Raw genomic sequence first — 13,642 nt, 5'->3', positions numbered from 1 at the left:
TAGCATGTTTTAGTTTAAGTTTTGTGCAAACTAGTTGGAGCCATAGGTCTAAGTTTTTATTAGTGCCTAATTCACCCCATCCCCCTCTTAGGCTAGAGCACCCGATCACTTTCAGGACTAAAGATCCGGGTCTTTAGTCCCGAATTCATTGTCTCGGTTCAAAAACAGGGATGAAAGGGGGGTTTGAAACCGGGACAGAAGGGCATTTGTGTACTAGTGCAACTCAATTAAAGTGTACTCAAACATCTTTCCTTTGGGAGATCTATCATCAGCTGAGCGTTCAATTCAAATTAATGTCATCGGCATGCATTGCATGTTCCTCATTTCTGACATGACTGGCTTAAGCTAGTTTGTGCTGGATTATTAAAACATAAGCAAAGACGACGATGTATTACTGCAGATTGCACAAGATGCCACCGACATGGTCTGCTTCATTTCGGCTGGCATGTGCCCAGATTCGCTAATTTATTTCTAAAATCAATATGTGACAAATCATTTCCCACCCCCTAAGAATATAATTAATCGTCATGCATACCAAACGTTAGGCATGTGCCATATAGTCGTTTGATTATTCGACGAGTATTTGGGGTTTGTTCTCAACTCACCATGTAGTGAAATTCGCACATTTGCAAGATCGTGCATATTTAAGGCGTGCGGCGACACTTTAGATATGATTCAACAAATGAGCACCGTACGGTAGCATGCTTGTTACAGCAACCAATGCAATGCTTGTCACGAGAAGCTGCATTCTGTGTTCGTGGAGAAAGAATCATTAGCTATATTCTTGTTTTTATGTGATAGTTGCTACATTCTTCGGTAAACAATGCTGATGGCGGTGCTGGCCTTTTCAGAAGTTTTTTTATTCTTTTCTTTATATGAGAACACACAAGTGTTCAGATGTTGCAGCTCTCAGTATTCTTCAGCACTACCACAGATAGCGGTGATGTGCGCAGACTCCCATCTTACTATGACAATTTACGACAAACCGATAACATCTATACTATAAAGGATGAAACTTTGAGATACAATTTCTTCATAGATTTACTCTTCCTTACCCCGCATAGATGCATGGGTCCACATATGAGGCTCGATGTTTAACGAGAAAGGAGAACCCAAGAAAATGACTGAAGCAAAATAATTCCACCAAATGCCCATGTTTTCATTGCACGTACCCGCAAGTGTACCGGGATCTGATAGCAGCCACAGGCGCCATTGCAGGCAAGAGCATCGCAGAAAAAAGGCTGCTGAACGCGCCAGATGGTCCGCTGGTCTGGTTCCCGTCCTAAAGTATGTGCAGATATAACCGTCATGTGGGTCTGAATCTGGGGGGAGTACTTCCCATCCAAACGTTTGATTTCATGCAGGCTTGAATACAAAACAGGGTAAGGGCCTCGACTTCACTTTATTTCACGCTGGTTTCTTGGCATATTTGGAAAGAGCGGAATGGTAGGGGTCTATATTTTAATTATACTATTAGGTTTGTTATGATGATATATTTAAGACGAAGACAATACTTAAATGTGGTTTTTTGTTATGTTAGAATAATTATATAATTATATTGTGAATGTGGAACAATTATTGTTCCAGTTATACAATAAAAATTGTTCTATATCTCCAAAAAATGTTCTAAAAATTTATCTAATTTTGATCACAAAGAGTGCAATGGTATCAATCTTCAAACAAGTCATCGATCCGTCCTAACGGGATTTTTTTTAAATTTTTCATTCTAGCCCGGTAGCCTCCTCTCCTTCTTTATCTCCACGAAAACTCGCACAAGCAAGCATTCGGTCTCGGCTGTGATTTAAATATGTGCCCGGACAGAATCCTGCATCCACACACGTTTTTTCCACATGGATATAATAAGATGCTCGATCGATGCGGAAGCGCATCATCCCAATCGTGTCGCGCCCCATGCATGCCGCCGCGTCGTCGTTGATGACTGGCACCTTCCCCGGCCGTCACTTTGCTAGCTGCAGCTATATAAACGTGGGCAGAAGCATCTCATCCTCCCACCACCACTGGACGGACCTCCAAAGTTTCCAGCGTTAGTTCAAGAAACACAATAGCACCGCCGCTAGTAGAAACCAGCGCCACGGTGATCGACCTGCTCCTGCTCGGCTCCTCCCCACACACGAGCGGAGATAAGCTTCAACCCATCGATCGATCAAGCGAGACAATCCCGTGCCACCTAGCCACTAGCGACAATGGCTTTCGCGGTCAAGGCTGCATCGACCTCCCAGTGGACTTTGTCCCCGGCGGTTCATCAGCCGTCATCGCTCACGACGCGGGCGGCGGCGTCGGTCGCGAAGATGCCGGCGGGGCGGAGGAATGCTGCGGCGGCCGTCATCAGGGCGGTTGCCGCCTTGGCTCCGCCGCCTGCCCCGGCGCCTCCCAGGCCAGCGGGCAAGCGGTGCCTACCGTTGTCGCAGACCATGTCCAGGCTCAAGGCGCAGGGCAAGGTGTGTACTGTGCACTCATTTCATCCATAGATTGTAGCCTCGGCTTGCGTGTACGAACGAATTCCCAATGAGCTTTGGTGTGGCGTGCGTGATTGCAGACAGCGTTCATCCCGTACATCACCGCCGGTGACCCCGACCTAGCGACGGCGGCGGAGGCGCTGCGGCTCTTGGACGCCTGCGGTGCTGACGTCATCGAGCTCGGCCTGCCCTTCTCCGACCCCGACGCCGACGGGCCCGTCATCCAGGCACGCTCGCACAACTACCTAGCAAGCAACGCGATCCCACCCTGCGCATGCGAGAGCGGGCGCGCTCAAGCTTTGCCTGACCCATCGTGTAATTGTTCTTCAGGCCTCAGCAGCGCGGGCGCTGGCGAGCGGCACAACGATGGATGGCATGCTTTCGATGCTCAAGGAGGTGAAGCCGGAGCTGTCGTGCCCGGTGGTGCTCTTCTCCTATTTCAACCCCATCGTCCGGTGGGGGATGGCTGACTTCACCGCCGCCGCCAAAGAAGCCGGTGTAGACGGTCTGATAGTCCCCAACCTCCCTTATGCTGCCACCTATGACCTCAGGAGTGAAGCCATGAAGAACAACCTCGAGCTGGTAGGTCCATTCGCCACCCATCAATTTTTTATTCCTATTCTACCTTTGCCATCGCGATAATGAGACTGAGACCAAGGAAGCTTTAATTTTGTTGACTGACCTGAACAATGGCTGCACGCAGGTGCTGCTCACAACACCATCTACACCGGAAGAGCGGATGAAGGAAATCACAAGAGCTTCTGAAGGTTTTATTTATCTTGTAAGTGCATGCCGTGTCCACATGAAACCGCAATTGTTTCTTGAAAGCTTTAGCTCCTATGTCTGAATTCGATGATAACATTTCCTGGTCCTACTCAATCGTTGCAGGTGAGTGTCGATGGCGTTACAGGTCCCCGCGCAAACGTGAGCACACGTGTCGAATCTCTCATTCAAGAGGTTAAACGGGTATACATATATTTTAAATGGAGATATGTAAAGTCCGCCCCTTTTTCATTAGCCAACACTTCTGCCAAGCACTGAGCCGTTACATTGTTCGTTGCAGGTCACTGACAAACCCGTGGCTGTTGGATTTGGCATATCGAGACCTGAGCATGTAAAGCAGGTAAGAGAACGAAGTTACAATCACATCAGCGCTGATTTACTCATTAAGCAATCGTGACCAAATTTACTCACCTTTTTCCGCTGGGCAGATTGCGGAGTGGGGAGCTGATGGAGTTATCATCGGCAGTGCAATGGTGAAACAGTTAGGCGAAGCAGCATCTCCCAAAGAAGGTCTAAAACGGCTAGAGGATTACACCATGAGCCTGAAGAATGCATTACCATGAAATATAAATGTATACTACACGATCTGTAAAAGGGAACCACCACTAATACTGAAGCTGCCTTTCCGCTTTGGTGGTCGATCGTCTTAGGCAAATGCAACAAAATTTCCATATGTGCTCACTAGCTAGTTGAAGCTGCTACATACCGTACCGTGACTTGATCAAGCCCTCAACATGTACGCATGCACACAGCGCACCATCCTTATTAATCCAATACCAGTCCTCGCTTGTCAGTTAGGCTTGACCTCTTTCGTGAAGTGCTGCTGTTGGGCATCGCTAATTTACGGTCAACCGTACGAAAGAGTTTCGTACGGTCGATTTTCCGACCGTTCATTTTTTTCCTATTTTAGTAAGTTTTTTGTCGTTTTCTGATTTGAAGAAATTTTTTTTCAAGAAAATAATTTGAGAAAAAAATTTTTTGGAGCAGCAAATTAAATTTGGACAGTAGGAACTTTTTTCATGGAAAAAAATAGAGAGAAGAAAATTTTTTCAAAGAAAAAATTTGGAGAGAGGAACCTTCAAGAGAAAAAAATTTACGAAACAAATTAAAAAAATTTACCAGAAAAATTTTTACATAAAAAAAATAAAAAAAACTCAGGTAAAAAATAAAAAAATGAAAAAAAGGAGATGCCGGTGGCGGGGGAGGCCGCGCTGCCCCGTCGTGCCTCCCCGCCGCCGGGGGAGCGCAGCGGCGGCCGCACCCAGGGGGGACGGATCCGCGCGGCGGCGGCGCCGGGGAAGCACCCGCCGGAGGTGGAGGAGCGCGCGGCGACCTAGGAGGTGGATCCGGCTGCGCGCAGCGCGCGGGGGAGGGCGGATCCGGCGGCGGCGATGCGCGGAGGAGCACGCAGCAGCAGATCCGGCGGCGCGCGGCGATGGGGGGAGAGCGGATCCGGCGGCGGCGGCGGGGGGAGAGCGGATCCGGCGCGCGGCGGCGGGGGGAGAGTGGATCCGGAGCCGAGATCCAGGAGAAAAAGGAAGAGAGAGAGAAGAGAGAGAGCCGGGGATGGGGTCTGCGAACGGGGAGGGGGGAAGAGAAAGTGAAGAGGAGAGGGGGGATCCGGACTCATGGTGTGGATGGGCGGACGGAGTCACGTGGGTGGGCCCTCCACAAAAAATCGACCGTGACTTTCCTTGCGTGCGGTCATCCGGAAACTCAGCATCGCGGCTGCTGTTGGGGTTGAAGGAGGATTTGTATAGCTTGGTATTACCATACCACGGGCTTGGAATGAAATATATACTGAGAATGGGAAACAATCGTGGACCAACACACACACCCCAACTATTACTAAGTGGAGACTTCTTTTAAAGCCTCCACCTGAAGCCTTCTAGAATTTTACGTGGAGGTCCAAAAATAGAGAGGAATAATTTTACAAATTCTCAAAAGCAAAATATCTAGCCGTCAAACAATATATATAATTGGTAATCGTTATATTGATAATAATAGCAGCTGGATTTACTTTGTTTCTAAAATTTTATCAACCTATGCTATTACAAAGAATTAGCTTGAAATAACCCTCTATATCTATATCGTAGTTACCTACGTATGCTATTATTGAAAAAACTAGATCGAGCCTAAGTTAAATCATATATCTATATCTTAATTGGGAACATATCTAGTGCAAACCACAACTTCGTGAAAACCCATGCAAACCACAACAAAAAAATTGTCTAAATTCATAAAAAAAATCACACATGTAGATGATATGATGATACACAATCTTGTAAAATATCTTGTCCAAACTCGACTTCGTTTGTGAGATAAAAATAATAAATTTCTAACAAATCATTTGGACAACTTCCTGTCTTGAAATTTGTTCTTTTTATATCTCACAGATGAAATCGAGTTTGGACAAGATATTTTACAAAGTTGTGCATCATCATATCATCTATATGTGTGATTTTTTGTGTGAATTTAGACGACTTTTTTTATCATGGTTTACACGAATTTTCATGAAGTTACGGCTTGCACTAGATATGTCCCCATCCTAATTACCCGCATCTGCCATTACAAAAAAATTAGATCCAATCCAATTTAGATCTTTGGAAAATTTAAGTCTATATAGTAGTACCGGTTATATCTACCCTAACTATCCTGCATGTTCTAAATGGGATATGTTTTCTTCTCGGCCAAAAGCTATTAGAGAGGAATCAACACACTACTGGAGAAAGCCACATTGGTACCAGCACGTTAGTGCCGGTCAACAAGGAACCGGCACTAACGTGCCTGAACAGGACCCGGCGGGCACGTTAGTGCCGGCTATAAATACCAGCCGGCACTAACGTGCCATCCCCCAACGGTCCTCACAACAACCACAACGTTCAGAAGCCAGGTTAGTGCCGGCCAGATATTCTAGCCGGCACTAACCTGGCACATGGCAACTTAGCGCCGGCTAATAGGTCTAGCCGGCACTAAACGGCGCCACTTTATGCCGGCTAGACCTATTGGCTGGCACTAAGTTGCCCTGTATATATCCACGCGTCTTCTTCCCCCAGCCCGACCCAACCATTTTGGCCGAGCTCCTCCTCTCTCCCATGGCGTTTTAGAGGGGAGTTGGTGCTCATTTTCCCTAAAATTTGTGTGGATTTCACCCATTCAATTGCACCAAAAGTTAGTAGCTTCTTCCACTCTTCTTTCATGGTGTTTATTTTTTCGTTTCATGCATTCTAGATAAAGAAAATAGTGATTTTAAGGTTGAGGAAAAATTAGCATAATTTTTCGATTTGTTCATTAATTTGAGCAATGTAGAATTGATTTGTTGGGTGAAATCGAGCCTCTTCGTTGGGTGGCTGATTTTCCTTTATGAATATACTCTCGCTACTAATGTCATTCGCAATAAACATCAAAAAAATTCTATATCATAACCCACATTTGTCCATAGTGTTGGAGACAGGACCAAAGAACAACTTATGTGGATACTACGTATGCGAGTGGATCAACTCTTTTGCAAGTCAAAAAGGGCAAATGATAGTGGAGGCATTCAATGTACGTGAGCACAATCACATCTGCTCATTATTTTAATTCATTATTTTTTATTATCATATTTTTATCGAAAAATGTGACAGCGTTGGTGGATGAAAGAAGAACTCATTGAAATGGCTCGGGTCAGGGCAATTCAAGAAGCTATATGCGGATTCTTGCTCGATGAAGTCATAAATCCTAAAGGCGAATTTCATGGCGATCTCCGTACAAGCGTCGCCAAAGAAGATCCGACAACGAGGAAGCTGAAACGTTATTATAGTTGATGCTTAATAATTTGTAATATCTCAAGTACTTTTGAACTCCGAGTGTTCCATACATGACGAATATATATATATATATATATATATATATATATATATATATATATATATATATATATATATATATATATATATAATATTAGTGTGATATGCGGTCCTAATATTACTGTGCAATGCAAAGAGTACGACTACGTAGTCACATACAGTAGAAATACACATAGCCATACGTATAAAAATGAAATAGAAAAGAAAATATAAAGAAGAAAAAAATGTTTAGTGCCGGCCAGTTATACCAGCCGGCAATAACCTTACTGCCAGACGCCGGTGTCGGGCACGTTAGTGCCGGCTGGTATTTCAGGCCGGCACTAACATACGCACGTTAGTGCCGGTCGGAGTAACCGACACTAACATATGTCACGTTAGTGCCGGCTATTTAGTGTCGACCACTGGGACCGGCACTAAGCCGTCCTGTGACCGGCACTGATGTGCCTTTCTCCAGCAGTGACGGTTAGCATTTAGTTCCAGGGAGAGAACCCGAATAAATTCGGAATGTTATAGAACGAACTGTGCACAAGGAACATGTGCGCACATGCATGCCATTGGCACCACCACACCGCTTGGAGAACCCGAACCTTCACATCCTGCTGCCTCGTTTGAGCTCGACTGGCAGGGAGGATCAGATATATGCTCTCTCTCAAGCTCCTTTGGTGTTTAATTTGACGATTGAGCTTCCTGATCCGAGAAAGCGAGCTAGCCAGCTAAGCTCAGACCAAAAAATCTATGCTTTTATTTTTTATAAAAATGTAGAAGGGTCCTTGTGATAGTCTCAATGCAATTTTTTGATATATATATATATATATATATATATATATATATATATATATATATCAGATTGGCAAAAACAAAACTCGCTAAGAACACAATGAAATTTTTTTTTATGCGGCGCCAAAAAATTATTAGAATCAGACGGAGTGCGTGTACACGCATGCCATCACCTTGGACCAAATAATAAGATATTTTTTGTTGACCTTTAACAATGTTTTCTCTAGATAGAATCTTAACAATACAAAAATATCGAAGCCAAAACTGTTCCAAACACGCAGTCCCTGGAAATTAAAGTATGCCAACTGAGAGTTTATAAAAATTTCTATTGGCAACTCAATTAAAGTGTACTCAAGCATTTTTCTTTGGGAGATTTGAACGCTGCTCGCATCCCTAAAAATTAAGGTATGCCAACTAATAGTTTGCAAATGTTTTTATTGGCAACTCAATTAAATTGTACTTGAGCATCTTTCCGTTGGGAGATTTGAACGCAGCTTGTGCCATGTGGCTGACACCGACGATTTAGCTAGTACAAAATTATAAGCATAAGCATTTTACATGTGTTGACAAAAGAGAAGTAGACTTGTCTCGACTTTTTCTATATTACTGCATCTGATCAGGTGAGCATTCAATTAAAATGTCATCGGCATGCATGTGCCTCATTTCTGACATGACCGGCTTAAGCTGCTTTTGGGTGGCTAATGGCTAGTTTGTGCTGGAATATTAAAACACAAGCAAAGAGGACGATGTATTACTGTAGATTGCAAATGATGCCACCGACCTGGTCATCTGCTTCATTTCGACTACTGGCATGTGCCCAAGATTCGCTGATTTTTAAAATCAATTTGTGACAAATCATTTCCCGCCCCGATTGGCACCAACCCTAAGAATATAATTAATCTATGGTCATGCCAAACGTTAGGCCCATGCGCCATAGTTTCATTATTCGATGTGCAGACTCCCATCTTACGATGACAATTTACGACAAATATCTATGCTATAAAGGATGAAACTTTGAGATACAATTTCTACCTAGATTTAGTCTTTCTTACCCCTCATAGATGGTTCCACATGTGAGGCTCGAAGTTAAATGAGGAAGGAGGACCCATGAAAATGACTGAACTACATTAATTCCACCAAATGTGTCCTTGTTCATGTACCTGCCTGTGACAAAATATTTAAGGCAAATGTTATACTTAAATGTGGTTGGATGATTTTATATCTAAGTATTTTTTAATTGTGTTAGAATTATTTTATTATGAATGTGGAACAATTGTTCCAGTTGCACTATACAGATTGCTCTATATCTCCAAAAAAAATAGAGTGAAATATATCTAATTTTGATCATAAATGATGATGCAATGGTAGCAATCTTCAAACGATCTAGTCATCGAGCTGTAAAGTTTTTTTTTCATTCTAGCCCAGTAGGCAGTAGCCCCTCTCCCGTTTTATCTCCACAAAAACGTGCACAAGCAAGCATTATTGAAATTTAAATATGCACCGGACAAATTAAAACCATGTGATGCGCGACCAGCAAAGCACCACATGGTTTTTGCTCCCAAATATAGTAATATGGGGCCGCGTCGCTGACGACTGGCACCTGCCCTATATAACGTGGCGAGAAGCATTTCATCCTCCCACAACCACTGCACGGAACCCCGAGCTTTCTAGCGTTCGAGAAACAAGCCCGCCACAGCACCCCCGCTACTATACTAGAAACAAGCAAGCCACGGTGACCTGTTCCTGCTCGGCTCCTCCCCACACGCGAGCGGATTGGGTTCCCATCATCGATCGATCAAGCGAGACCGACAGTCCCGTGCCACATAGTAACTAGCGACATGGCTTTCACGATCAAGATCAAAGCTGCGTCGTTGACCTCCAACTCGACTTTTTCCCCGGCAGTTCATCAGCCATCGTCGCTCATCACGACGCGGGCGGCGTCGGTTGCGAAGATGCCAGCTGGGCGGAGGAAGGCTGCGGCGATCATCAGGGCGGTCGCCGCGGTGGCTCCGCCGCCTGACCCGACGCCGGCCAAACCCGCGGGCAAGCGGTGCCTGTCGGTGTCGCAGACCATGTCCAGGATCAAGGCGCAGGGCAAGGTATGTACTTTCACTCCTATCGTACATAGATTAGAGCCTCAGCTTGCGTGTACGGATTCTTAATGAGCTTCGGGACGGTGTGCCGTGCGTGATCGCAGACGGCGTTCATCCCGTACATCACCGCCGGCGACCCCGACCTGGCCACGACGGCGGAGGCGTTGCGGCTCCTGGACGCCTGCGGCGCCGATGTCATCGAGCTCGGCATGCCCTTCTCCGACCCTTACGCTGATGGGCCCGTCATCCAGGTAGGCGAACAGAACTACATAGCAAGCGATGTGATCCCTCCCCACGCATGCGAGCGAGGGCGCGCTCGAGCTTTGACTCACACCTTGTGCAAATGATCTTTAGGCATCGGCGGCGCGCGCGCTGGCGAGCGGCACGACGACAGACGGTGTGCTGGCGATGCTCAAGGAGGTGACGCCGGAGCTGTCGTGCCCGGTGGTGCTCTTCTCCTACATCAACCCCATCATCCGGTGGGGGCTGGCTGAATTCGCTGCTGCCGCCAAAGAAGCCGGTGTAGATGGTCTTATAGTCCCCGACCTCCCTTATGCTGGCACTTGTTCCCTCAGGAGTGAAGCCATGAAGAACAACCTCGAGCTGGTAGGTCCATTCGACATCCATCTGACTTTTTATTCCTATTCTTCATTTTTGCCATCACCATGCTGAGACCGAGACCAAGAAAGCTTCAATTTTGTCGATGTACTGATCTTCTGAACAATGGCTGCATGCATGTAGGTGCTGCTCACAACACCAGCTACGCCGGAAGAGAGGATGAAGGAAATCACAAGAGCTTCAGAAGGTTTTATTTACCTTGTGAGTGCATGCCCGTTTAAAACCATAATTGTTTCTTGATAGTTTATTAGCTCCTGTGCTGAATTTGCTCATAACATCCCCTTGTTCAATTCATTCGTCACCTACAGGTGAGCGTCAATGGCGTTACAGGTCCCCGCGCAAATGTGAGCACACGTGTCGAATCTCTCATTCAAGAGGTTAAAAAGGTATACATATATTTTACGGAAGGAAATATGTAAAGTCTTTTTTGTTTTTGTTTTATTAGACAACACTTTCGCTGATCACACACTGAACTTGTTTTATTTTTCTTTGCAGGTCACTAACAAACCTGTGGCTGTTGGATTTGGCATATCGAAACCTGAGCACGTAAAGCAGGTAGGAGAAGTTACCATATCACATCATCTGCTTTAATTTACTCATTAATTAGCATTGGCTAATTTCATGGTCAAGTTTAACGCAACCTTTTCGCTTTTGCTGAACAGATTGCGGAGTGGGGAGCTGATGGGGTGATAATTGGCAGTGCAATGGTGAGACAGTTGGGTGAGGCAATATCTTCACAAGAAGGGCTGAAACGGCTGGAGGATTATGCTAGGAGCATGAAGAACGCATTGCCACGAAGCCAGACTAGTACTAGAGGGCCAGATAATTAATAATTACAGTAACCTGAAGGGCTCCTCTCATTCGTCGTTAGGCAGCCGTCAGTCCATCTCTAGTAGAAAAGGAGCTTTTAATTTTCCTTTGTTTGTATGCATATATGTTTCTTTAGTTAGGGTAGCAACCGTTCGCTTCGACCGTGCCTCGAGCCCTCAGATCACTGTGTAAGGCACTGGGTTAAGCTCAAACCGTACGTCCCTCTTTATTTCGTGCTATCGTGAGGTTGCTTGCTTATATTTAATAAAGATTGAAAGTTCAGGAATTAGGGTAGTAGAGTATATCTTTATCTGCATCATGATCATCATGGGCTTTGCTTGAAATTAAATATATATACCCGCTGAGATTCCCACTTCCCACGCACGTTGCGAACGGGCCGGGAGAAACAGCACGGCAGCATCTATCAGTGATCAGCCTCTCGCTAGCTCTCTCGAGTCATCATCGTCTTCAACACAGCGCGCGTCTTCCAGGGAGTTACCTGCCACTGCTGCACTGCATCGGTTTGGAAAAGATTGCGCACGGCCAGCACATGTGCATGCACGTGTTGCTCGAGCATGCAGCAGGCAACCCTGGGATCATGTGCTGAGCCTAGGGATGAAAATGGTACGGATATTTCCCGACCGTATTCGAATTGGATCCGGTCTGGAAGTGTTTTTATTCGTCCGTATCCGATTCCGAGTATCTACTATCCGTAACTTATCCGTATCCGAATGCTCAAAAGTTATATTTTTATGATGTCGATATCCATTACAATCTTATCCGACAAAAACTAACAATATCCGTATCCGACTCCGTATTCGAACACAAATATAAAAACAAATACGATATCAATGATATCCGTCCATATCCCATCTGTTTTCATCCCTAGCTGAGCCTACCTGACAGCCATGCCCTTGGATCGGATCTTGTCGCTGCAAATTGTGGACATGCCTGCTTGCTTTCTGCTGAAAAGTCGCCGTCCACCAATGATACGTATATATATAGTATTGGAATTAGCGATTCAGAATTCCAATGCAACAAGTGGCTAACTCCGGAGTATCCGGATATATACCCGGAGTATCCGATGAAACGGTGTTCAAACGTATTTCCGCGTGACTTGTGACTTGCAACGTGTGATCGTGTGGCTGCAATTCAGCACATATTTTTGCTACTTGTCACTACCGGAAAACCCACGTATGTCGAGTGCCAGGTTCTTTACCGAGTGCAGAATCTCAAGCACTCGGCAAAGGAACTATTTGTCGAGTGCCCACCAAAAAGCACTCGGTGAACAACTGGCACTCAGCGGAATAAATCTTTGCCGAGTGCCGGCCAGTTGGCACTCGGCAAAGCCGCTCTTTGCCGAGTGCTGGCCTGCGTGCACTCGGCAAAGCCCATCTTTGCTGAGTGTCTGAAAAAGAGACTCGGCAAAGAGCGTCACGTGCACCGCACACACCCGTAGACGACCGTTACGGTGGGGTGGCCTTCACAGCCGTTTTTGTTTGCCGAGTGCTGATAAGGGGACACTCGGCAAACAGCTCTTTGCCTAGTGCCCCATAGTTGACACTCGGCAAACACTGTCACGTGCACCGCACACGCCCGTTCCCATGACCGTTACCCCGTTGCCACAAACGTTCACATTTTGCCATGACCGTTATTGTTTGCCGAGTGCCAGCTAGGTGACAAGATAGGGCACTCGGCAAAAAGGGCTTAGAATGCCGAGTGTAATAGACCAGGCACTCGGCATTTAGTAAACTGTGCCGAGTGTCTGCTTTGGCACTCGGCAAACAAAGACAAAAACTTTTTCCAACAACCTCTAAACTTTTTCTTCCGTTCTCATACTATGTGAATGACATCATATTTAAATTTGGCAAATTATCCTTTATGTTTACTATATTTAGATTATTTATTTCATTAAAAGAATATTTTGTGGATAATTCAAATTTGAACTGCAAAATGTTTGCGATTTGTGGATAATTAATGGAAAAATTATATTCATGTTATTGGGTCAAATTTGAGGCTTTTTCCAAGAATTTAAACAAAAAATCAAACATCTTATTTATGAAACATAGTAATGAATTTGTGGCCGAATAGATTTTAAATTCTATAAAACTCAAACCAAGTCTGAAAATTATGAAATTTGTAGTGAAAGCATGATATCATAAGTCGAGGCTGTGAAAAAAAATTGAGAAGATTTCGCAAAAGTTATCACATACGTTGGTTACAGGATGAGGAATTC

General features: G+C 45.2%; 2 protein-coding genes across 3 annotated transcripts; both read left to right on the top strand.

Annotated features, from left to right (window-relative positions):
- Positions 1 to 1,928: 1,928 nt before the first annotated feature.
- LOC120703107 (indole-3-glycerol phosphate lyase, chloroplastic-like) lies at positions 1,929 to 11,600 on the top strand. 2 transcript variants are annotated; one of them, XM_039987122.1, is made up of 7 exons: positions 1,929 to 2,459; positions 10,083 to 10,229; positions 10,333 to 10,584; positions 10,720 to 10,797; positions 10,905 to 10,982; positions 11,092 to 11,151; positions 11,259 to 11,600. In XM_039987122.1, exons 1-7 carry the CDS (start codon positions 2,205 to 2,207, stop codon positions 11,424 to 11,426), a joined length of 1,038 nt encoding a protein of 345 aa, XP_039843056.1. In that variant the 5' UTR covers positions 1,929 to 2,204; the 3' UTR covers positions 11,427 to 11,600. The 2 variants fall into 2 exon arrangements, with proteins under 2 accessions (XP_039843056.1, XP_039843055.1); XM_039987121.1 differs by lacking the exon at positions 1,929 to 2,459 and adding an exon at positions 9,534 to 9,984.
- On the top strand, positions 2,562 to 4,047 carry LOC120703108 (indole-3-glycerol phosphate lyase, chloroplastic-like). Its single transcript, XM_039987123.1, has 5 exons — positions 2,562 to 3,059; positions 3,181 to 3,258; positions 3,366 to 3,443; positions 3,541 to 3,600; positions 3,689 to 4,047. Exons 1-5 carry the CDS (start codon positions 2,844 to 2,846, stop codon positions 3,821 to 3,823), a joined length of 567 nt encoding a protein of 188 aa, XP_039843057.1. The 5' UTR covers positions 2,562 to 2,843; the 3' UTR covers positions 3,824 to 4,047.
- Positions 11,601 to 13,642: the final 2,042 nt, after the last annotated feature.

This window comes from Panicum virgatum, chromosome 4K (assembly GCF_016808335.1).
Source record: "Panicum virgatum strain AP13 chromosome 4K, P.virgatum_v5, whole genome shotgun sequence".
NCBI lineage: Eukaryota > Viridiplantae > Streptophyta > Magnoliopsida > Poales > Poaceae > Panicum > Panicum virgatum.
Note: the sequence above shows the minus strand (reverse complement) of the source record. Positions and strands in the feature narration are given on the sequence as shown.

Coding starts and splice junctions, on each gene's coding strand:
- LOC120703108 (XM_039987123.1), top strand. CDS start 2,844: ATGGATGGCATGCTTTCGATGCTCAAGGAGGTGAAGCCGGAGCTGTCG. Junction 3,060..3,180: donor TGAAGAACAACCTCGAGCTG/GTAGGTCCATTC, acceptor GGCTGCACGCAG/GTGCTGCTCACAACACCATC. Junction 3,444..3,540: donor TCATTCAAGAGGTTAAACGG/GTATACATATAT, acceptor TGTTCGTTGCAG/GTCACTGACAAACCCGTGGC.
- LOC120703107 (XM_039987121.1), top strand. CDS start 9,724: ATGGCTTTCACGATCAAGATCAAAGCTGCGTCGTTGACCTCCAACTCG. Junction 10,230..10,332: donor CTGATGGGCCCGTCATCCAG/GTAGGCGAACAG, acceptor AATGATCTTTAG/GCATCGGCGGCGCGCGCGCT. Junction 11,152..11,258: donor AACCTGAGCACGTAAAGCAG/GTAGGAGAAGTT, acceptor TTTGCTGAACAG/ATTGCGGAGTGGGGAGCTGA.